Here is a 25351-nt window from a genome sequence, read left to right on the forward strand (position 1 = left end):
GCCTGCTTTCTTCCGTCATTAGTCCTCCCTTTCCTACTTCAGTAAATTTTCATCTCAAATATTGAGGCTTTAATGATCCCAACACGTCCTTTATGGTCAGTTTGTTTAAGCCAGGACTCAGTCCAGATCCGTGAATTACATGTGGCTGGGATGTCCCTAAAGTCTTCATCTAACACAGTTCCTTTCTTATGACCCCCATTTGGTAAAGAAACTAGACTACTTACAGAATATCCCATTTTCTGGATTTGTGTGGTAGCATCTTCATGGTGTTATTTAGTTTCTTCCTCTCTTCATGGTGTTTCCTACAAAACTGGAGGTCATAGTTAAAGGCCTGATGCATTCAAGGTAAAAGTTTTGGATAGAATATATTATAATAGGTCAGATTTCAGGAAACGATGGCCCATAGGTCAAATCCAGTCCACCACCTGCTTTTATACGACCCATGAGCTAAGAATGGTTTTTACATTATCGAGTGACAGTGGTGGGGGTGGGGTGGATTAAAAGAAGAATAATATTTCATGACACATGAAAATTATGTGAAACTCAAATTTCAATGTCCACAAATAAAGGTGTTTTTTTGTAATTTATTTTTAATTTATTTTATTTTTTTAACGTCTTTATTGGAGTATAATTGCTTCACAATGGTGTGTTAGTTTCTACTTTAAAACAAAGTGAATCAGTTATACATATACATATGTCCCCATATCTCTTCCCTCTTGCATCTCCCTCCCTCCCACCCTCCTTATCCCACCCCTCTAGGTGGTCACAAAGCACCGAGCTGATCTCCCTGTGCTATGCGCTTGCTTCCCACTAGCTATCTATTTTACATTTGGTAGTGTATATGTGTACATGCCACTCTCTCACTTTGTCACAGCTTACCCTTCCCCCTCCCCGTATCCTCAAGTCCATTCTCTAGTAGGTCTGTGTCTTTATTCCCGTCTTGCCCCTAGGTTCTTCAGAACTTTTTTTTTTTAATGTTCCATATATGTGTGTTAGCATACGGTATTTGTTTTTCTCTTTCTGACTTACTTCACTCTGTATGACAAACTCTAGGTCCATCCACCTCACTACAAATAACTCAATTTCGTTTCTTTTTATGGCTGAGTAATATTCCATTCAATATATGTGCCACATCTTCTTTATCCATTCATCTGTTGATGGACACTTAGGTGGCTTCCATGTCCTGGCAATTGTAAATAGAGCTGCAATGAACATTTTGGTACATGACTCTTTTTCAATTATGTTTTTCTCAGGGTATATGCCCAATAGTGGGATTGCTGGGTTGTATGGTAGTTCTATTTTTAGTTTTCTAAGGAACCTCCATACTGTTCTCCATAGTGGCTGTATCAATTTACATTCCCACCAACAGTGCACCCTCTCCGGCATTTATTGTTTGTTGGTTTTTTGATGATGGCCATTCTGACCGGTGTGAGGTGATATCTCATTGTAGTTTTGATATGCATTTCTCTAATGATTAATGATGTTGAGCATTCTTTCATGTATTTCTTGGCAACCTGTATATCTTCTTTGGAGAAATGTCTATTTAGGTCTTCTGCCCATTTTTGGATTGGGTTGTTTGTTTTATTGATATTGAGCTGCATGAGCTGCTTGTAAATTTTGGAGATTAATCTTTTGTCAGTTGCTTCATTTGCAAATATTTTCTCCCATTCTGAGGGTTGTCTTTTCATCTGGTTTATGGTTTCCTTTGCTGTGCAAAAGCTTTTAAGTTTCATTAGGTCCCATTTGTTTACTTTTGTTTTTATTTCCCTTTCTCTAGGAGGTGGGTCAAAAAGGATCTTGCTGTGATTTATGTCATAGAGTGTTCTGCCTATGTTTTCCTCTAAGAGTTTGATAGTGTCTGGCCTTACATTTAGGTCTGTAATCCATTTTGAGTTTAATTTTGTGTTGGTGTTAGGGAGTGTTCTAATTTCATTCTTTTACATGTAGCTGTCCAGTTTCCCCAGCACCACTTATTGAAGAGGCTGTCTTTTCTCCACTGTATATTCTTGCCTCCTTTATCAAAGATAAGGTGACCATATGTGCATGGGTTTATCTTTGGGCTTTCTATCCTGTTCCATTGATCTGTATTTCTGTTTTTGTGGCAGTACCATACCGTCTTGATTACTGTAGCTTTGTAGTATAGTCTGAAGTCCAGGAGCCTGATTCCTCCAGCTCCATTTTTCTTTCTCAAGATTGCTTTGGCTATTCGGGGTCTTCTGTGTTTCCATACAAATTGTGAAATTTTTTGTTCTAGTTCTGTGAAAAATGCCAGTGGTAGTTTGATAGGGATTGCATTGAATCTGTAGATTACTTTGGGTAGTAGAGTCATTTTCACATTGTTGATTCTTCCAACCCAAGAACATGGTATATCTCTCCATCTATTTGCATCTTCTTTCTTTCATCAGTGTCTTATAATTTTCTGCATACAGGTCTTTTGTCTCCTTAGGTAGGTTTATTCCTAGATATTTTATTCTTTTTGTTGCAATGGTAAATGGGAGTGTTTTCTTAATTTCACTTTCAGATTTTTCATCATTAGTGTATAGGAATGCAAGAGATTTCTGTGCATTAATTTTGTATCCTGCTACTTTACCAAATTCATTGATTAGCTCTAATAGTTTTCTGGTAGCATCTTTAGGATTCTCTATGTACAGTATCATGTCATCTGCAAACAGTGACAGCTTTACTTCTTCTTTTCCGATTTGTATTCCTTTAATTTCTTTTTCTTCTCTGATTGCTGTGGCTAAAACTTCCAAAACTATGTTGAATAATAGTGGTGAGAGTGGGCAACCTTGTCTTGTTCCTGATCTTAGTGGAAATAGTTTCAGTTTATCACCATTGAGGATGATGTTGGCTGTGGGTTTGTCATAGATGGCCTTTATTATGTTGAGGAAAGTTCCCTCTATGCCTACTTTCTGGAGGGTTTTTAATCATAAATGGGTGTTGAATTTTGTCAAAAGCTTTCTCTGCATCTATTGAGATGATCATATGGTTTTTATTCTTCAGTTTGTTAATATGGTGTATCACATTGATTGATTTGCGTATATTGAAGAATCCTTGCATCCCTAGGATAAACCCCACTTGATTATGGTGTATGATCCTTTTAATGTGCTGTTGGATTCTGTTTGCTAGTATTTTGTTGAGGACTTTTGCATCTATGTTCATCAGTGATATTGGCCTGTAGTTTTCTTTCTTTGTGACATCTTTGTCTGATTTTGGTATCAGGTTGATGGTGGCCTCATAGAATGAGTTTGGGAGTGTTCCTCCCTCTGCTATATTTTGGAAGAGTTTGAGAAGAATAGGTGTCAGCTCTTCTCTAAATGTTTGATAGAATTCTCCTGTGAAGCCATCTGGTCCTGGGCTTTTGTTTGTTGGAAGATTTTTAATCACAGTTTCAATATCAGTGCTTGTGATTGGTCTGTTCATATTTTCTATTTCTTCCTGGTTCAGTCTCGGAAGGTTGTGCATTTCTAAGAATCTGTCCATTTCTTCCAGGTTGTCCATTTTATTGGCATAGAGTTGCTTGTAGTAATCTCTCATGATCCTTTGTATTTCTGCAGTGTCAGTTGTTACTTCTCCTTTTTCATTTCTAATTCTATTGATTTGAGTCTTCTCCCTTTTTGCTTGATGAGTCTGGCTAATGGTTTATCAATTTTGTTTATCTTCTCAAAGAACCAGCTTTTAGTTTTATTGGTCTTTGCTATCGTTTCCTTCATTTCTTTTTCATTTATTTCTGTTCTGATCTTTATGATTTGTTTCCTTCTGCTAACTTTGGGGGTTTTTTGTTCTTTCTCTAATTGCTTTAGGTGTAAGGTTAGGTTGTTTATTTGAGGTGTTTCTTGTTTCTTAAGGTAGGATTCTATTGCTATAAACTTCCCTCTTAAAACTGCTTTTGCTGCATCCCATAGGTTTTGGGTCGTCGTGTTTTCATAGTCATTTGTTTCTAGGTATTTTTTGATTTCCTCTTTGATTTCTTCAGTGATCTCTTGGTTATTAAGTAGTGTATTGTTTAGCCTCCATGTGTTTGTATTTTTTACAGATTTTTTCCTGTAATTGATATCTAGTCCCATAGCGTTATGGTCAGAAAAGATACTTGATACGATTTCAATTTTCTTAAATACCAAGGCTTGATTTGTGTCTCAAGATATGATCTGTCCTGGAGAATGTTCCATGAGCACTTGAGAAGAATGTGTATTCTGTTGTTTTTGGATGGAATGTCCTATAAATATCAATTAAGTCCATCTTGTTTAATGTATCATTTAGAGCTTGTGTTTCCTTATTTATTTTCATTTTGGATGATCTGTCCATTGGTGAAAGTGGGGTGTTAAAGTCCCCTACTATGATTGTGTTACTGTCGATTTCCCCTTTTATGGCTGTTAGCATTTGTCTTATGTATTGAGGTGCTCCTATGTTGGGTGCATAAATATTTACAATTGTTATTTCTTCTTCTTGGATTGATCCCTTGATCATTATGTAATGTCCTTCTTTGTCTCTTGTAATAGTCTTTGTTTTAAAGTCTATTTTGTCTGATATGAGAATTGCTACTCCAGCTTTCTTTTGATTTCCATTTGCATGGAATATCTTTTTCCATCTCCTCACTTTCAGTCTGTATGTGTCCCTAGGTCTGAAGTGGGTCTCTTGTACACAGCATATATATGGGTCTTGTTTTTGTATCCATTCAGCCAGTCTATGTCTTTTGGTTGGAGCATTTAATCCATTTACATTTAAGGTAATTATCGATATGTATGTTCCTATGACCATTTTCTTAATTGTTTTGGGTTTGTTATTGTAGGTCTTTTCCTTCTCTTGTGTTTCCTGCCTAGAGAAGTTCCTTTAGCATTTGTTGTAAAGTTGGTTTGGTGGTGCTGAATTCTCTTAGCTTTTGCTTATCTGTAAAGGTTTTAATTTCTCCGTCAAATCTGAATGAGATCCTTGCTGGGTAGAGTAATCTTGGTTGTAGGTTTTTCTCCTTCATTACTTTAAATATGTCCTGCCACTCCCTTCTGGCTTGCAGAGTTTCTGCTGAAAGATCAGCTGTTAACCTTATGGGGATTCCCTTGGGTGTTACTTGTTGTTTTTCCCTTGCAGCTTTTAATATTTTTTCTTTGTATTTAATTTTTGATAGTTTGATTAATGTGTGTCTTGGTGTGTTTCTCCTTGGATTTATCCTGTATGGGACTCTCTGTGCTTCCTGGACTCGATTAAGTATTTCCTTTCCCATATTAGGGAAGTTTTCAACTATAATTTCTTCATATATTTTCTCAGTCCCTTTCTTTTTCTCTTCTTCTTCTGGGACCACTATAATTCGCATGTGGGTGCGTTTAATGTTCTCCCAGAGGTCTCTGAGACTGTCCTCAATTCTTTTCATTCTTTTTTCTTTATTCTGCTCTACAGTAATTATTTCCGCTATTTTATCTTCCAGGTCACTTATCCGTTCTTCTGCCTCAGTTATTCTGCTATTGACCCCTTCTAGAGAATTTTTAATTTCATTTATTGTGTTGTTCATCACTGTTTGTTTGCTCTTTAGTTCTTCTAGGTCCTTGTTAAACGTGTCTTGTATTTCCTCCATTCTATTTCCAAGATTTTGGATCCGCTTTACTATCATTATTCTGAATTCTTTTTCAGGTAGACTGCCTATTTCCTCTTCATTTGTTAGGTGGGTTTTTGCCTTGCTCCTTCATCTGCAGTGTGTTTCTCTGTCTTCTCATTTTGCTTAACTTACTGTGTTTGGGGTCTCCTTTTCGCAGGCTGCAGGTTCGTAGTTCCTGTTGTTTTTGGTATCTGTCCCCAGTGGCTAAGGTTAGTTCAGTGGGTTGTGTAGGCTTCCTGGTGGAGGGGACTAGTGCCTATGGTCTGGTGGATGAGGCTGGATCTTGTCTTTCTGGTGGGCAGGTCCACGTCTGGTGGTGTGTTTTGAGGTGTCTGTGGCCTTATTATGATTTTAGGCAGCCTCTCTGCTAATGGATGGGGTTGTGTTCCTGTCTTGCTAGTTGTTTGGCATAGGGTGTCCAGCACTGTAGCTTGCTCGTCGTTGAGTGGAGCTGGGTCTTGGTGTTGAGATGGAGATCTTTGGGAGATTTTTGCTGTTTGATATTACGTGGAGCTGGGAGGTCTCTTGTGGACCAGTGTCCTGAACTTGGCTCTCCCACCTCAGAGGCACAGCCCTGATGTCTGGCTGGAGCACCAAGAGCCTGTCATCCACATGGCTCAGAATAAAAGGAAAAAAAAAAAGAAAATAAGAAGAAGATAAAATAAAATAAAGTTATTAAAATAAAAAATAATTATTAAAAAAATTTTTTTAAGTAATAAAAAAAAAGAAAAAAAGAAAGAAGAGAGCAACCAAACCAAAAAACAAATCCACCAATGATAACAAGTGTTAAAATCTATACTAGGAAAAAAAAAAAACGGACAGAACCCTATGACAAATTGTAAAAGCAAAGGTATACAGACAAAATCACACACAGAAGCATACACATACACACTCACAAAAAGAGAAAAAGGGGAAAAAATATATATATATATCGTTGCTCCCAAAGTCCACCTCCTGAATTTGGGATGATTCGTTGTCTATTCAGGTATTCCACAGATGCAGGTACATCAAGTTAATTGTGGAGATTTAATCTGCTGCTCCTGAGGCTGCTGGGAGGAATTTCCTTTTCTCTTCTTTGTTCACACAGCTCCTGGGGTTCAGCTTTGGATTTGGACCCGCCTCTGCGTGTAGGTCGCCTGAGGGCATCTGTTCTTTGCACAGGCAGGACGGGGTTAAAGGAGCAGCTGCTTCGGGGGCTCTGGCTTACTCAGGCCAGGGGGAGGGAGGGGTATGGAGTGTGGGGCGAGCCTGCTGTGGCAGAGGCCAGCATGACATTGCACCAGCCTGAGGCGCCATGCGTTCTCTTGGGGAAGTTGTCCCTGGATCACGGGACCCTGGCAGTGGTGGGCTAAACAGGCTCCTGGGAGGGGAGGTGTGGAGAGTGACCTGTGCTCGCACACAGGCTTCTTGGTGGCGGCAGCAGCAGCTTTAGCGTATCACGCCCATCTCTGGGGTCCACGCTGATTGCCGCGGCTCGCGCCCGTCTCTGGAGCTCGTTTAGGCGGCGCTCTGAATCCCCTCTCCTCGTGCACCAGGAAACAAAGAGGCAAGAAAAAGTCTCTTGCCTCTTCAGCAGCTGCAGACTTTTTCCCGGACTCCCTCCCAGCTAGCCGTGGCGCACTAGCCCCCTTCAGGCTGTGTTCACGCCGCCAACCCCGGTCCTCTCCCTGCGATCAGACCTCCGAAGCCCGAGCCTCAGCTCCCAGCCCCCGCCCGCCCCGGCGGGTGAGCAGACAAGCCTCTCGGGCTGGTGAGTGCTGGTCGGCACTGATCCTCTGTGCGGGAATCTCTCCGCTCTGCCCTCCGCACCCCTGTGGCTGCGCTCTCCTCCGTGGCTCCGAAGCTTCCCCCCTCCGCCACCCGCAGTCTCCGCCCGCGAAGGGCCTTCCTAGTGTGTGGAAACCTTTCCTCCTTCACAGCTCCCTCCCACTGGTGCAGGTCCCGTCCCTATTCTTTTGTCTCTGTTATTTCTTTTTTCTTTTGCCCTACCCAAGTACGTGGGGATTTTCTTGCCTTTTGGGAGGTCTGACGTCTTCTGCCAGCGTTCAGTAGGTGTTCTGTAGGAGTTGTTCCACATGTAGATGTATTTCTGATGTATTTGTGGGAAGGAGGGTAATTTCCACGTCTTACTCTTCCGCCATCTTGAAGCTCCTCCACAAATAAAGTTTTATTAGAACTCTCACTTGTTTACATATTGCCTGTGGTTGCTTTATCAGTACACTGGCAGAGTTGAGTAATTGCAATGTAGTAGACTTTTGTTTTACAAAGCCTAGAATATTTAATATCTGCCTCTTATAGAAAAAATTGCCAGCCTCTGATGTAGGGGATGTTGTGCACTTCATTTTGCTTTGAATCAGAGGGCACGTAATATCCAGATCTAGTCTGATCCCTCCATTGAACTCCTATACCCTCCGCCTGGACAGAAAATGATCTGAGTTGTGTTATTTTCACACGACATGGATGTCCAATTCTTCATCCATCTTTCGCTGAATAATGGTTTTAACATCAATTTTTAATTCTTATGCAAGTCAGTAATTTCATTAGGAGTTTCCAAATGATGGTTTTCTCCTCCCTTCATTTTGTTCACATTTGTTAGCTGGTATTCTCCTATAAAGTGGAACTTTTCCTCATCTGCTGGGACTATTTAAGTAACTTGAAATAAGTTCCTTTTGGAAAAGCCAAAGAATGGCATAATTTTTTCTCTTTTATTACCAGTGTTCAAAGTCAGGCTATTCATTGTTTTCTTATTTTAGATCTCTGAATAGCTTGTGCATTCACATAATTCAAAATTCAAAATATGTAAATGGTATGCTATAAAAATTCTCCGTCTTGCCTCTGTCCCCCGCCTAAGGCAACCTCTATTAGTTTTTTCTGTACCTTTTCAGAGTATTTCATGCCTATATAAGCTAGTTCCTGTGTATTCTTTTCCCCCATTTTTATACAAATGATTGTATATACTGCACACTATTCTACATGTCTCTTTTTTACTTTAACAACATACCCTGGAGATCTTTTTATATTTGACCATAAAAAGCCTTCTCATTCCTTTTTTTAAGCTGCATCATGCACCATGGAAATAACCGTAATTAATTTAGCCCATCCTATTGATAAATATTTCAGTTGTTTCCAATGTTCTGCTACTGGGCAGATGAATTCCTTTTAAATGGATAAAAGCAGCAGGGGGCATGAGTTCCCAGTCCTAAGGCATCCATCCCACCCTCAAGGACCTTCTGAGGAGGCCTCCCAACTCTCCAGTGACGGCCACTCAGACAGTGGCGATTGTACCCAGAGAGCCCCCAGAGCACCTTGTGAGAAATCAGAGACCTCCAGGGGAAAGGGTGCCAGCGTCCCTTCTAAGGAAGAGATAGGGGCTACACCAGATCCCCCGCACATCCTGCCAACACCCTTGGGAAAACTCAAACAGTTCCTACTCATTTTGCAAATGGCAGCGGGAAAGAGTTACCCTTACCCTCTAGTGGGCATCTGTTGTCTTTGGATATCCAGCGTATCCTGGGTGGGCAGGAGCTTTCTCTGCTCAGGAAAGGCAGTGTATAAAGGCTTGGCTCCCTCATGTTGAGGAAGGGATGGAGGCCCCTGGGTCTTCTTGACAAGGATATTTCTTGGCTTCTCTTTCAGGCCATTCAGCAAGGGACCATCCAGTGCAACTTTGCCGGGGTTGCTTTGGGTGACTCCTGGATCTCTCCCATCGGTAAGTAGGGAATTTTCAGACATTTTAAAATTCCCTTTCCCTACCCTTCGGGACTTTGGGCTGTGGTGTCTAGATCAAAGAAACAAGGCAATGGAATTCTCTGGGTCCTTGAAGAAGTCACACAGAAAGTGTTTGCCCCAGGCGTATTCCAAGAAATTCGGGGGTGAGAACTCATTTACAGAGCACCTACCATGGACTGCTACAGGCTGAACCGAGGTCTCTTATTTGATTTTCACAACAAAAGAATCAAATTTTACAGTTGAAGACATTCTAGAGACTTAGAAAGATGATGGAATTTGCCCTCTGACACACAGAGTGAGTCGCCTGGGCAGGATTCAAACCCAAGTCTGTTTGTCATCTCGTCCTGTCCACCATCCTTATGCTAACATGAGCATTTGGGGTGAAATTCCCACCTGTTGCTCATTTTGATGGTGAGGCAGGGCTACCATCTGGTCCTGTAACTCAGAGGTTCGAAATTTCATAACCTGAGTATCCTTGTTGGGAGTATAGATAAAAGTTGTTTGGATTGTATACACCCAGGGTGTGGCTTCAGGCATCTGAAATAGTCGCTGTGGTAGGGTTAACTCTAGTGAGGATTTCTAAATCTCAGCAATGTTGATGTTCTGAGCGTCATGTGATTCTTTGTTGTAGGGGGGTGTCCTGTGCAGTGGAGGACGTTAGCAACATCTCTACCCATTAGATGCCAGTATTTCCACCCCAGCGTGGCAACCAACAATATCTCCAGACATATTGCCAAATGTCCCCAGGGGACAAAATCACCCCAGTTAAGAACTACTGCCCTAACCTAACAAAAGGTGACTTTTCACAGGCAAAACCAAACTGTAGAGTTAGATTTCAGAAGAGAAGTTGCCTCTGAAGGAGGGAGGGGAGTAAGCTGGAAAGGGACACGAAGGAACTTTTTAGGCTCTCGTTGGGTGGTTGTTACATGAGTGGATGTGTTAATCGAAACTCTTCTAAATGTATGTCTGTGGTTTGTGATGTGTGATTATGCCTCAGGTTTTTAAAAATAATAATTTATAAAAGGTAATATTTTCCTGTTAAAAGATAGAGATTTGGCTTGTTACAGAGCCATGTCCCTGATGGATTCAAGACATTCTGAAGCTGCTTGGAATGGTTATTTCTTGCCCTCGTTCTTGGCATCTCCAGGGCAGGACTGAAAGGACAGAACTGAGAGCTCAGTCCACATTGTGAAAAGGGCTGCTCTTTGTGTTTCCTTTCTGGATGTACTTCCTAGGACGCCAAGATGTTGCAGAAGCCTTGACCTGAGGCGTGAGGGGGCCAGCAGGTTTTCTGCCAGGTGTCTCACTTCAGAGTGACAGTACTGGCCTCACGCTTCCTTCGAGGGTCTCATCACAGCTGTGTTAATAACACTAAACACTTTTCATGTGTTAACGTCACTTAATGCTTGCAACAGCTCTATGGGACATGGTATTATTATCCTAGTTTTAGAGGTGATGAAATGGAGACTCAGAGAGGTTAAGCAATCTTCCTAAAGTCACACAGCTAAAGCCAGGATGCACATGAAGGCAGCAGGCACTGGAATCCATGCACTTAACCATTACCCTGCATTCCTTCCTGAGACCAGTAAGTTAGCCTCATGGCTTTGCATGTGCTCTTCATCTGGTCCAAAATCTCCCGAATTCACCTTGTTGTGACCCACCTCCCCTTTTGAATCTTCCTGCCCAGCTCTTAATCCCTCCTTCCAGGTCCACCTTATGTATCACTCTTCCACCCCAGAAGTACTCCCTTTTTTGAAGAAGTACTGTTAATTTTCATAAGCAATTATTAATTGCTTGCTAGGGAGTAGTTGTTTTGTTGGGTGCTAGGAAAGATACACAGACATGCTTCATTTCTTCAAGAAGATCTGCACAGTTCAATATGGTAGCCATAGCCGCATATGACTATTTAAATTAATGAAAATACATAAACGTTTCCATCTTTCATTTGTACTACCCACAATTTCAAAGTGCCCAATAGCCATATGTGGCTGTTGACTACTGTTTTGGACCACACAGATATAGAACATTTTGGGAATTCCCTGGCGGTCCAGTGGGTTAGGACTCTGTGCTTCCACTGCAGGGGGCACAGGTTCAGTCCCTGGTCAGGGAACTACGATCCCACAAGCCTCGCGGTGTGGAAGAAAAAAAAAAGAAAAAGATATAGAACATTTCCATCATTGCAGAAAGTTCTGTTGGACATCAGAGGTCCACATCAGAGTTCAGCAAACTACAGCCTCCAAGTCAAGTCTGTCCTGCCACTCTGCTTTGGTAAATAAAGTTTTTACTGGGACACAGTCACACCTATTTATTTACATATCCTCTGACTGTTTGAAGGCTGCAAAAACAGAGTTGAGTAGTTGTAACAGAGACCCGCTGGCCTGCAAAGCCAGAAATATTTATTATTTATTTCTTTCTTTCAGAAAAAGTTTGTCAGTCCCTGGTCTAGATCAAGCAGGGAATGGGATGCATTGGAGAACTGCAGATGATTCTTTATAAGAAACCGAGGCACAGGCTTGATGGTTTAGGGTTTAGCTGGAGAGGTGAATGACAGCTAGGTCCTGAAGGACCTGGTGTGCCTGCATTTCTCAGGGTGTGCTCTGAAGAATACCAGTACAATGAAGTGCTATGCAAAGGGCTCCATGGCCAAATAAGTTTCAGAAGTGCCAAATACTGGTCCCACTTCCTCAAGGTTCACAGGTACATTAAAGGCTCTGAGAAGTCCTGCAGTAAAAAAAAAAAAAGTGTTTTCTTTTGCATAACCCCAAAGGTATTTCACCAGCAAGTCATTTTTCCTTCTAATACTTAGGTTAACATTCTGTAGAACTGGGGTTATTTGAAACAGACTTTGAGATACTTGGGCTTAGGGGGAACCATTGAAGGCTTTTAAGCAAAGGAGTGGTGTGTTCAAATGTGCTCTATAAGTTGTGGTCCTTGATGTAAATCAACTATACTTCAATTTTTTTTTTTTAATTACAGAAGAAAAAAAATCACAAAGCCAAAAAAAAAAAAAGTTGTGGTCCTTGCTACTTTTTTGGCACACCTCTCAATGGCATTAGCCGTACTTAGTGTTATGGTAGTTGTGAACTTGTCCAAACCAAGCCCAACTATTCTCTTTGAAGTCAGGTATTGTCTTACTCATGCTTATATCTTATAAAGCTCCTTACTGGCTTTAGGCCCATAGTAAACTCTCAATACATTTTCGGAATTGGAATGAATCGATTGGCAGTACAGCACAGACACTTGTTGTGAGGTCATTAGTCTTCTTCCTTAATTAGGAAGCTGGCGTCCCCACATTGGAGGAGCAGGCAGGATGCAGAGCAGAACTGTGAAGGTGGGGACATATTTTAGGCTGTCACAAAGTCTAGAAGTCTGCAGATGAGAGCCTCCACTGCACACGCACTGCTTGCCTGTGGTGCCATCCCTGGCGATGACTCACTGGCTGTGCCAGTATCAGGCCAAATTAATGTGGCATTTAGTCCTGAGTCACCAGAAAGACCCCCACAGCCTCGCCCCACCTCCCAGCCACTGAGACATCGGCCCTGCATGGGCCTTGGTGAGTTAAGGAGCCTTCAGACCCAAAGCCACTGCATTTCTTCTGTCTCTTTCTGCTTTGGAAGGAAAACTAGTTAGGTATTTTGGGGGGAGGACAGAGCCACAACAAACTTATTTTATTCTTGTGTGGTTTCCTTTAGATTCAGTGCTCTCCTGGGGACCTTACTTGTACAGCATGGTAAGTAGATGAGTCCCCAGCTCTGCACCTTCTGTGGTTAACAGCCCAGCTGACCTCTTCTGGCTCTGTCCGAAGGAAGAACAAAGCTAGCTGGGTTTGCCTATGTGGTTGACACTGCCCCTTAGGGACTTATCAAATAATCCATATCAAATCAAAGACCCTAAGCAACAGCCGGCCTTGGGGACAAATTTAAAGAAATATCAGCACAGTTATCCCATTTCTTCAGGTACAAGAAATGCACATTTTTAAATCCCCTCCACCAGCTTTTTATTACAGACATTTTTTTTAAAATTATTTAATTTATTTATTTTTGGTTGCGTTGGGTCTTCGTTGCTGCGCGCGGGCTTTCTCTAGTTGCGGTGAGCGGGGGCTACTCTTCATTGCAGCACGCAGGCTTCTCATTGTGGTGGCTTCTCTTGTTGCGGAGCACGGGCTCTAGGCATGTGGGCTTCAGTAGCTGTGGCACGTGTGCTCAGTAGTTGTGGCTCGCGGGCTCTAGAGCGCAGGCTCAGTAGTTGTGGTGCATGGGCTTAGTTGCTCCGTGGCACGTGGGATCTTCCCAGACCAAGGCTTGAACCCGTGTCCCCTGCATTGGCAGGCGGATTCTTAACCACTGCACCACCAGGGAAGCCTCAGACATTTTCAAATATGCAGAAAAGTTGAAAGATCATGGTGAACACCCATATACCCATCACTTAGACTCAGTTACCATTTTCCTATATTTCCTTCATCAATAAACACAGCACTTGTAATGCTGTGCTTTCATATGGACGGTCCCCTTTCTCCTTCCTGCCACTCTTTCTGTTACCCATCCCTAACTGGAGCAATGGCAGATTTGTGTCTCTCACAAAGTGGGCCTTTTAGTTCTTGCTTTGCGTTCCAGTCTCTTCTCGACGACCGAGGTCTGGCAGAGGTGTCTCGGGTTGCAGAGCAAGTCCTGGATGCCGTAAATAAGAGACTCTACAAAGAGGCCACCGAGCTGTGGGGGAAAGCAGAAATGGTCATCGAACAGGTAAGAGGGGACACGCTCGGGGCCAGCCTGCTTGGCTTTTCCCCTTGGGTGAAGGGACCTTGGTTGGTGTTGTTAGGATTGGGATCTGTCCTGAGACTGCCCACAAGTCGAGAAATGATGTCAAACTAAACGATACATCTGACGAGTCTGAGCAAAGACAGGGTCAGAAAGCCACCCAGCCTGCAAGACTTGCCTGCCCCTCGACTGAAGGTATGGCTTCTATAAAAAAGAATATGTCCCACAGAGGCAAGTGTTTGGATCCTTGCCGAGCAGTTCTCTGGCCCCAATGAGCCAGGAAAGAAGAATGCACAGGCTGAGGACTTGAGTGTGTAGGACACTGTAGCTCAGTTTTCCCTGGTAATTAACACACAGGCCCTTGATTTTCTCCTGCGGCATCGGAGCTCACTACCTCAGGAGACCAGGCTGACACTGCTGGTCTCTGAGCCTTCAGGGCTACATTTCTTTCTGGTCCGAGCAAATATACAGAGTTAAAGCTGTCCTCGGATAAGGTGGAGAACCAGGTGCCGTTCTGTTTTGCAACTTTGATAATGAATAAATAAAACAAACAGCCAAATATATTTCTTCTGTATTTCAGAACACAGACGGGGTGAACTTCTATAACATCTTAACTAAGACGTCTCCCATGTCTACCGTGAAATCGAGTCTACAGTTCACCCAGAGCCACCTAGGTGAGTGGACCTTGAAGTTGCTAGACCCTGTCTCCGCCTCCGTGTGAGAGGACACCAATTTTTTAAAAAGCTTTATTGATATATAATTTACATACCATAAAATTCACCCATTTTAAGTGTGTAATTTTCCATGGTTTTTAGTTTATTTACAGAGTTGTGCACTCATCACCACAATCCAGTTTTAGAACATTTCCATCACCCCAGAAAGGTCCCACATGTCTGTCTGCAGTCAATTTCTGTTCCCACTCCCAGCCCCAGGCAACCACTAATCTGCTTTCTGTCTCTCTAGATCGGCCATTTCAGGACATTTCACATAGATGGAGTCATGCACTAGGTAGTCTTTTGCATCCGGCTTCTTGCACTTAGATAGCGTTTTGAAGTTTGGAAACCAGCTTCTGCACATTGAATTATGATGTCAGTTCTCCTAAAGGCTGGATTGAGTTGTCTTCCCTGCGGGTGCTGAATGCCTGTTATCCTCCCGCCATGCAGAAGCTGCAGGAGGCCTCTAGATTCCACTCAGCTGATTGCCTTTGGCCGTGCTGGATAATCTCAGTGGCCCCAGAGTACATAAAATGCAGCAATCAAAATCAATAAAGCATCTCCACTTGGAACAGGTTCCTGACTCCCCCCGCCCCCCCCCCCCCGCCATCTGGGGGGAATCAGGGGGACACTTTTCTTTTTCCAGGTGCAGGCCTCCCTCTTACAGCATCCCCAGCAGCTTAGAAAAGAGGTTCGCTTGGTCTTATTTCCAGTCCTTTGACTCACCGTGTACCAGTTTGTTTTAGTTCATCTTTTCCAGCGCCACGTGAGACACTTACAGCAGGATGCCTTAAGTCAGCTCATGAATGGTCCCATCAGAAAGAAGCTCAAAATTATTCCTGAAGATTGCTCCTGGGGAGGTAACTTGTGTGACCTAATTAAAGCGTCTTTTGTAGAGCTGGGGGGTGAAAAAGGTGGAAATTCAAAGGCCTTAATTTGTTGAATGGGTTTTGGTGGTGGCGATAGTGTGTTGCAGGCAGAACAGTATCGACATTGATAGATGAGCAAACATAGAAAGACAGTAAATAACATGCCAAAATTGGTTCAAAATCGGGGGTTGGTAAGGGAAGTGGGTGGGGAGAGAAATGAAGCGACTTTTTATAAGTGGAAGCCTGGAGTCAGTACGCAGGAATCATCACACCCTCCTCTTTACTTCTGTATCAGTGTGAGGTTTTCCATAATAAAAAATGGAGATTAAAAAAGCCATGCCCAAGGCCACAGTTGGTTGTGGGTAAGACTTCCACACAAAGGTCCTTTCGGACAGGGTTTGAGAAGCTCTCTCTGGCTGGCCTCTGCAGGCGTCCTGATGTAGATGTGGTCTGGCATCTATTGCATTCTGGTCTGAAGGTCATAGTGGGGAAATACTGGGGTCCTCAGGGACCGAGACCAGGTAGAAATCTTGCATAAGTTCCTGCTCAGTCTTACAGGGAAGCCATGAGTTAAGTGGGACTCCCAGACTCCTGGAGGGGAAACACTCAAGCTGAGGAGGGTTTTGTTCATGTCTAAGAGACCCCAGAGCTATGCCTCTGTTAGGGCAGAACCTTGACAGCGGCGGAGAGGCTGGGACTTGGCTCTGGCCCTGGCTTCTTCAGGGGACGCGGCCATCCTCCCAACATGCAGTCAACAGAGGACTCGTCCTAGACCTAGTGTCTTCATTTCCCCCTCACCCCTTAGAGTTTTCTAGAAATGAGGGGAAAGTTAGCTCAAATAAAAGAATGTGGTGTCAGAGCTTTAAGGGGTACAGACACCCACAGGAGGTTGGACGCTGAGAAGGAGGAGATGTGAGCACCCCCAGGAGGCCAGGCGAAGGTCAAGCTCACAAGAGCACATCTTTTCAGCTCAACCCCCTCATCTTACCTTCATGACCGTGTTGTCCAGCCCCAGCTTCTCGCGTTATAGGGACCCTCCCTCCCTGCCCAGAGTGGCTGGACGGGCGAGCCAACTACACTTTTGCAGATGAAAACTGCTAAGAGCAAACTCTCCCTGGCTCCGGGTGTGCCTGTGTAGGGGTCTGGAAAGGACAGACTGCACTTTCCGGGTACCCTCAGTGTCCCAAGTCCAGTTTGTAGTTAAGGCCTACGTACTTCGGAGTCAGCCAGGCCTGCGTTCTGGTCCCACCTTGCCACTGGCTGTTTCGCCCGGGGCATGTTTCTCAGCCTCTCTGAGCCTTATTTTCTTTAGCCATTGCACGGGCTAAAGAACCTAACCTCGCAGGGCTGGTGAAGGAAGGAGGCAATAGGGTGTTGCTTACAGAGTGCTTACTTAGCACAGTGACTGGCAACTAAAAATCAATGATGGCTGGTGCCGTTGTTCAGTACGATGACAGTGGTGGTCAGGGATCCAGCAGGAAGGCTGTGCGGTGCGGACCGCCTCCTCTCTTGCCTGGGGCTAGTCATCCACGCGACTTTACCAGGGGGCCGGCTCCGAATTGGTTTAGGGCTGATTTGTTGGTTACTAAGGTAGCCCTCCTGGTTCAGAGCTTAAAACTTGGCCCTGAAAAAGCAAAAACAAAGCAAAACAAAAAAACCTTGGCCCTGGTATTACTCAGCAAAGGAGGAAAACTAATGTTGGCCCCAAATCAGTTTGTCCCCTGAGAGGACCAGCCCAATGGGTATTTTCTTTTTTTTTTTTTTTTTTTTTTTTAATTTTATTTATTTTTTGGCTGCATTGGGTCTTCGTTGCTGCGCGCGGGCTTTTCTCTAGTTGTGGAGAGCGGGGGCTACTCTTTGTTGCGGTGCGTGGGCTTCTCGTTGTGGTGGCTTCTCTTGTTGAGGAGCACGGGCTCTAGGCACGCGGGCTTCAGTTGTTGCGGCACGTGGGCTCTAGAGCACAGGCTCAGTAGTTGTGGCGCACGGGCTTAGTTGATCCACGGCATGTGGGATCTTCCCGGACCAGGGCTCGAACCTGTGTCCCCTGTGTTGGTAGGCGGATCCTTAACCACTGCGCCACCAGGGAAGTCCCTCAAAGGGTATTTTCTAAACCTCCCTGTTTCCTTGGGTGTTAGCTTTCTCTGGGTTTCCATCCCTCATGACAAATGGCATCTGCTGTCATCACAAGCACCTGGATGAACAGACACGTGTGCTGTTTGGGCTCCCCTTCTACACGGCCAGCTCGGGGCACAGATTTCTGGGCCAGCTCGTCCCTGTTGGCGAAGCAGCTGTGTATTCGGTCTTTGTTAGGTGCTGCATGGTGGTCACTTTTGGGTGCTGGATGCTCTGGGCTGAAAGGTGCCTCTTGTTCTGGCAGGTTCCAAGCTGCTACCTCTTTCTCCTTCCCCTTGTACAGGCCAGGCTTCCAGTGTCTTCCTGAACATGGAGGGGGACTTCATGAAGCCAGTCATCAGCATCGTGGACGAGCTGCTGGAAGCCGGGGTCAACGTGACCGTGTATAATGGACAGCTTGACCTCATCGTGGACACCATGGGTAGGAGCCACTCGGGGCCCATGGAGCCAGTGTCGTGGGTTGAGCTGGAAGGGAACTGGCCTCTTGGGGGACTGTTGACATTGAAATGGCAGGAGGAAGGCCATTTCCTGTTACATGCATCCACCCCTGACCTGACTCTTTGAAGAAGGTAGGGCTGCCCGAGGTTGTGACCCCTCAGAGAAGCCTGGCCTGTCCAGCTTTTGAGGCCTTAGGTATGATTACAGAAAAGGATAATACCCACCCCCACCTCGAAATTTAAAAAGAAGACATTTCCCTAGCCACTGGACAAAGGCACCATTTAACTGAGGGAAAACCTCGTTTTTGTGCAGCGTCACAGGGGATGGTAAGCACTGCAGCATGAATCAAGACAGCCCTGCTGACCCTGTAAAGATGAAGACCCGGGGGAAATGGTCTTGGTGGGGTCCCTCCCGCACTGGCTGCCACCTGTGCCCACCTCTGGTTTCAGGGAGGGCCAGGGAGAAGCTCAGGCAGGTTCTCAGAACTGGCAGAAAAATCGAGGCACGTGGTCTGGCAGGCGTGAGCGCACCTCAAAGTCAGCAGGATTGAATATTTTTGCGACTTGGGAGCCAAGGGTACTGAGGATGATGTGAAAAGGTTCCATGTTTCTTCCATGAGCTCCCCCGTGTGATCCACCATCTCCTTACCCTGAGGCTTCTCCATCCTCCTGGCAGCCCTGTCCACCTCCAGAGGTCCCCGATTTCCTTCCTACAGAGCATAGGGCAGTGGGAGGGTCAGGGGCAAAAAGTAGTCACAGCTGTTAGGTTTCTCCCGGGCAGCCTGGCTGTGGCTGGGACACCCAGTGCTGCAAATGCAGAGTCCCAGGCCCTGCCCAGACCTACTGCATCGGAATTTGCATTTTAACAAGATCCCGGAGTGAGTTTTATGTACAGCCCAGCTTGCAAATTCCATGCCGAATCATGGGACCCAGATTTTGGTTTCTACTCCACTCAGCTCTTAACGCTGGGCCCTTCTTCATCCCTCTCGCCAGGTCAGGAGGCCTGGGTGCGAAAACTGAAGTGGGCAGAACTGCCCAAATTCAGTCAGCTGAAGTGGAAGCCTCTGCACAGTGACCCTAAGACTTCAGAAACGTCTGCCTTTGTCAAGTCCCACAAGAACCTGGCTTTCTACTGGATTCTCAGAGCTGGACACATGGTGAGAGAGGGTCAGCGTTTGTTCCAGATTTGCCACTCGAGCTGGGGGTGGAGGAGCCACACGCACTGGTCTCATAAGTGCGTTGGGTTTGGGGGTGTTTTGGGGTTGCTAATGAAACTCTATTTGTGCTTCATTGAAAAAGTAAATCCTCCTGAGAGACTTGCGCTGGGTTCTCTATCCTCTGCTGTTTAGGTTAAATGAGTTGAATGTTACTTTCCTCTGGACAGTTTGTCCTGAAGGAACAACTTGTCCTGAGGGAGGGAGGGAGAAATCGTCTTTCCCTGACATTTTCAGGGAGTGAAATCAGAGCTCGGTGGTCTGTAAGGCTGAGCACAGTGCAGAGTACAAGTGTTTGTGAGGAGTGGTGGCTCTGGAACTTCAATTCAGAAGAGGCTTCACCTGCAAAGACGGGCACGGAGGCTGCAGCACTCTTGCACTTGCCTAGCGAACACGGTGTTTTCCCTTAGGCTGTAGGTGGACTGAGTAGCTTTCCCTGGGCTGAGGGAGATTATGGAGGGATGAATACACTATGCAAGCACATGCACACACGTGCACACGCATACACACACAGACTACCTGCAAAGGAGCCAAAGGCAGGGATGCCCAGGAAGCAGAAGGGGCCCAGGTGTTTCCCTCATGGTTATGCTTTGGTCCAGCCATTTAAATGCAGGCTCTCCTTTCGTCCCAGCTGGCAGTTTCCTGGAGGAGATCTGTGGGAGAGATGGTAAGGCTTGGCGCCATTGTGCTAAGACAGAATCTCCACAGAGAAGGGGCTGAGGGACAGCTGTCTGGCTAGAAAGGAGGGCCTGAGGAACTGGCCTTAAAGCTTCATTTGCACAGTGAGCACATCATAGAGCATTCACTTGGACCGCCAAGGAAGTGCTGAGGGACTTGGGGGTTACCAATAGTGGTTCTCAACTGGGGTCAGTTTTGCCCCAAGGGGACTTCAGCGATGTCTGGAGACATTTGGGGTTGTCACAGCTTGGGGAGGGTTGCTACTGGTATGTGGTGGGGAGAGGCCATGGATCCTGGTAAACATCCTGCCGCACACAGGCTGGCCCCCCACCACAGAGAATTGTGCCGCACAAAACGTTAGTCGTGTCAAGGTTGAGAAACCCTGATCTAGGGGAAAGTGGGAGCTTGGGTATATGGTATACTTGTTCTTACTATATTTATTAGGTATCTTGACCATGGATAACTTACCCTCAACCTCTCTGACCCTTAGTCTTTTATTTATTTATTTATTTAATAAATTCATTTTATTTATTTATTTATTTTTGGCTGCATTGGGTCTTTGTTGCTGCACGTGGGCTTTCTCTAGTTGCGGTGAGCGGGGGCTACTCTTTGTTGCAGTGCGTAGGCTTCTCATGGTGGTGGCTTCTCTTGTTGCAGAGCACAGGCTCTAGGCGCTCGGGCTTCAGTAGTTGTGGCTCGCGGGCTCTAGAGCGCTGGCTCAGTAGTTGTGGCGCACAGGCTTAGTTGCTCTGCGGCATGTAGGATCTTCCAAAACCAGGGATCGAACCCGTGTCCCCTGCATGGGCAGGCAGACTCTCAACCACTGTGCCACCAGGAAAGCCCTTCTCTTAGTCTTCTCTCAAGAACCTCCCAGAAATGTAGATGCTGCAAGCTTTAAGAGAAACCAAAGTTACTCTTTGGTTCCTTTATTCACTGAGCAAACATTTGAGTGTCTCATAACCACTCATCCCTGTGCCAGGTCCTGGGAGTACAAAGATGGATGATACACCATCTCTGTCCTCCGGGAGCTCATGGACCAGAACGGCAGACAGGCAGAGAGACTCTAGTAACATGGGGTGAGAAATCCCAAGATGGGGCTTGGCCCTGGGAAGGGAGCCCAGCCCAGGCTTGGGGGTCAAAGACGAGGCCCTAAGGATGGGCAGGAGTTAGCTGGGTAAAGAGGAGAAGGTGTGGGGTCAAAGAGAGCAGTGCGTGCAAGTCCAGAGGTGCCTTCAGGCAACTGCGGCCTCGGCGGGTTGTCTCCGCATCACTGAGGAGACATGAGGCTGGAGAGGGAGAGTTTGCATACCTCTGTAAGGAGCTTAGACCTACCCTGAAAGCAATGATGTGCCCCTGGGGAGTTTTAAGGAAAGGAGTAAAATTACCAGATTTGTCTAAGAAATAACATTCTAGCCATAGAGGACGTGGGACAAGACTGGAGCAGAGAGCTGATCTAAGATGCTTTTATAATAATGCAGACGGGAGAGACATAGAGGAATTTGATGTTAGAAGGGAGAATAAGCAGGACTTGGTAACTGTTTGTCTATAGACCAGCCGAGTGGGCTGTCCATAGGCAATTGACTATATAAACTGTGTATTTGTGGGTCTGGAGTTAAATGTTTGTCCTTAGAGATAGAGATTCGGGAGTCGAATATGGAAAAGGCGAGGGTCAGGGCCCTGGATACACCAGTATTTAAGAGGCAGGAGGAAAAAGAAGGACCCACAAATGAGACTTGAGAAGAGAACAGCTAGAAAAGTAGGAGGGAGACCAGGGACATCCCCAAAGCAGAGAGGGGCCAGTGGTGTCGAATGCTGCCAAGAGCTCAGATAAAGGACTGAAGTGTAAGCAGTGATTTGGGTGCACCGGTGTTGGTGGTAATTGTGGCAAAAGCATGTTTAGTGGATCGGCAGGCTCAAGCCAGCACGGAAAGGACAGAGCGAATGAATGAGCAGTGAGGGAGAGAACACAACTTCCCTTAAGAAACCGGAAGGAAGTAGTAGCCCACCCTTTTAATAAACTTGATCCGAGGAGACAGTGGACAAGGCAGCAGGACACAGGGTTAAGAAGGCATTTTGTCATGGCTCTGAGTACCTTCGGTGTTGACTGGGAAAAGGCAGTAGGAGGTCTTAGAGCACAACACTATTCCAAGAAAGGGTCTCTGCGGAGTCAGAGAGGAGGGGGAGGCAGGAGGAAGCAGCTGTGGGCTGTCACTGGTGTGAGGAGTTCAGGCCTGGTTCCTCTTGGTTTGTCACCGGTAGAACAAGGCATCAGTTGGGGGCAGCCTTAAAATAGCTATTGGAGACTGTTACTAAATCATCTCCCAACCACTTCCTCTTTAGTTGATTAAGTGTCATTTTGGCATACCCCACTGTGCCTGTGCCTCCTGGGGACCAAGCCTGGCAGGAGAGTCAGGGGCAGGAGTGTGAGAGAATCATGGAGCCGCAGAATTTCAGAACTTGGAGCCATCAACTCTACCCCCATCTTTGTGGGGGACAAACTGAGGCCCATGCCCCTCCCCCTTTTGATGGTGTGTGGGAAGGAGATTTTTTACAAGAATTATTTGAAAAAATCTTACAGGAAAACAAAAAGTTGAATAACCGTGTAAAAGCAGGGGTGCCCCAAACAAAGGGTCTTGTTGGTTTACAGATTTGCTGTTAGTTTCCCTTCCACTCTGGGACCCTTCTTACACAGAGAATCCTTTAAAATATTTACAATCTTCCCTCTTCCTTGAACAGTCTGGATCCTAGTAACATAAGCACAGCCCTTATAAAGAAATCAACAGGGACTTCCCTGGTGGTCCAGGGGTTAAGACTCCACGCTTCCCCTGCAGGGGGCGAGGGTTCCATCCCTGTTTGGGGAACTAAGATCCTGCATGCGGTGTGGCCAAAAAAAAAAAGAAAGAAAGAAATCAACAGATCAGCCCCAAATGGAATAGAAGATTCCTTCCTAAATGCTGGCTTCTCTAGACCCCTGCAGCCCAGCAGGTGGGGGCCCAGAAGAGGATTTGTCCAGCGTAGGGTCATTTCACAGAAGGGACGCTCTTTTAAGGAATGGCACCCAGGTGCAGCTGTCCTCCCAGGTTGCTGTCACAGAGCTGGCTCCCCCCCAGCTGTGTCTCGGGATGCCGGCCCTGACCCCAGCCCCAGGCATGGAACCAGGAGTGCTAACGCAGATACTGCTTGCTTCCAGGTTCCTTCCGACCAAGGGGACATGGCTCTGCAGATGGTGAGGCTGGTGACTCAGCAAGAATAGGATGGCCTGGGCTGGAGGTGAGCTGCTTGGCCTCGGGGCACGGAAGCCGAAGCAAGCACCCTGAAGGTGTAGGAACCACTCTTCTCCCTTCGAATCTGACTCCGGGGGAGAACCTGACTTGGGCTGTGATTGTGAAGGGTCCCATCAGCTTCGACAGAGGATAAAATCATTGCCTTTGTGACAACTTGGATATCATTACTGCTTCTGAAAACTAAGTTTTAAAAAAATGGGTTTGTTTTCATCAAAATGAAGGGTTGAAATAGATTAACATTTTCTTATTACAAAAGCAAGTTATGCGATTTATAGAAAAAACAGGAAATACAGGCAAACAAAGAACAAAATGAATACTCATATGCTCCCTTCCCAGGGATAAGCACTGTTACCACTTAAATGTTTATCCTTGCAAATCTTTTTTTGCTATATATACATATATATTTTTTACAAAAAACGCAATCATTGCTATGTTATTTCACAGTCTATTTTGTTCACCCATCAGTATGATGTCTGCTGAGCATTCCATTTTATGGATGTACCATAATTTACCTACCAAATGCCCAGTTGTTTCCCATAAACAGTGTCTAGTTTGTCGCTTTTATAAACGGTGCTCTGGTGATTTATCCTGTTAGTTACATTTTTACACACATCCTTATCATTTTCTTAAAATAATTTCCTAAAAGCATACTTGTTCAGTCAAAAATTTGTAACATTTCTTTAAAATTAAAATGATGAGTTCGGGACTTTTGAGTTTTAATTCATGGCTCAAGATCTGCAAAGGGACCTGATAGCGTCTATGATAGCCCTGAAAGAAATACCACTTCCTGTAGTTGTGGGGCTGAGATTTTGAAAACCAAACCCGAAGTCTCGTCCTGCAGTGTGTGAGGAAAGAGTTACTAACAGGTTACGCCTGCGTGACCAGCCCCTTCTGACCTGAGATTAAAACAGGCTTCCTTGGGTGGTACTCCACGCTTTCCCCACAGTTTGGTTTGCTGTTGGGAAGAGAGGGCTCCTGTACTCCTGTGTGGACGGGGAAGAAGGCCAGAGGCTTGTGCTGGGTCCCCCTGGATCCACCAGTGCGTATCGTTCTGCTGCTGCTTCTGCCGGGTATCAGTTGCTGGAAAAAAATTGAACTATGAGTATAACTAGTTGCTGAGTCTTACGAGTCCTTCGGGCGTTGAATTACAACACAAGTTGAATTCCCAACCTCACAGAGTCTTTTTGTTAGAGGTTAAGGTATTTGGGGGGAAGGAGTGCAAGTTTGAACATTAGGATATGTCATATGGGCAGATTCCAAGGAACCTGGCACCTCAAAGCTTTTTTGCCACTGGAAGCAGCCCTTCCGTCCCTGTCTGAGGAGGTGAGTCTCTTGCCCTAAGATCCTATAGCAAATTCCCAGACTTGCCTAAGGCCCCTGTTCCTGCTACATTGTATTCTCTCTCAACCCACACCCATGCCTTCATGGGATTCCCTATGATGTGTTGACTGAGGAAGAAAAGTCTCAGGCTTGGTTTGTAGATGGTTCTGTGTGATAGGCATGCATCACCTGAAAGTGGACAGCTTTGGCACTGGAGTTCCTCTCTGGGACAGCCCTGGAAGGTGGTGGTGAAGGGAAATCCTCCCACTGGACAGACCTGGGAGCAGTGCACCTGTTTATTTTGCCTGCAAAGAGAGATGGCCAGAAGAAAGCGTCTGCCCCAAGTCATGGTTTGGTTGGGTCGTTGAACTGGAAGGAGCGCAACTGGAAAATCGAAAGGTCTGAGGATAGAGCTCTCTGATTGGCAGAGCCTGAAGATATTTGGGTTCCATGTGAATGCTCACTGAAGGGTAGAGGAAGGTTTTAATAATCGGGTGGATGGGATGACCCATTTGGTAGACAACAGACAGCCCCGTTCCCCAGCAACTCCTGTGGACTTGTGAACAGAGTGGCCCTGGTGACAGTGATGGAGGCTATGCATGGGCTCAGCAACATGAACGTGTGTTCACC

The 25351-nt window shown here is 45.4% G+C and overlaps 1 protein-coding gene across 2 annotated transcripts in view; it reads left to right on the plus strand.

Moving 5' to 3' along the window:
- The window catches only part of SCPEP1 (serine carboxypeptidase 1), a 35631-nt gene extending 11524 nt beyond the window's left edge, over window positions 1-24107 (plus strand). For both annotated transcript variants that reach the window (XM_036836294.1, XM_036836295.1), the window contains exons 6-13: window positions 9224-9296; window positions 13009-13046; window positions 13930-14058; window positions 14654-14747; window positions 15533-15646; window positions 18072-18209; window positions 19219-19382; window positions 23308-24107. In XM_036836294.1, the coding sequence (XP_036692189.1) occupies window positions 9224-9296; window positions 13009-13046; window positions 13930-14058; window positions 14654-14747; window positions 15533-15646; window positions 18072-18209; window positions 19219-19382; window positions 23308-23370 (813 nt within the window). In that variant the 3' untranslated portion in view covers window positions 23371-24107. The remainder of the gene's footprint in view (window positions 1-9223; window positions 9297-13008; window positions 13047-13929; window positions 14059-14653; window positions 14748-15532; window positions 15647-18071; window positions 18210-19218; window positions 19383-23307) is intronic.
- The last annotated feature ends 1244 nt before the right edge of the window (window positions 24108-25351 follow it).

Source organism: Balaenoptera musculus, chromosome 20 (assembly GCF_009873245.2).
Source record: "Balaenoptera musculus isolate JJ_BM4_2016_0621 chromosome 20, mBalMus1.pri.v3, whole genome shotgun sequence".
Classification (NCBI taxonomy): domain Eukaryota; kingdom Metazoa; phylum Chordata; class Mammalia; order Artiodactyla; family Balaenopteridae; genus Balaenoptera; species Balaenoptera musculus.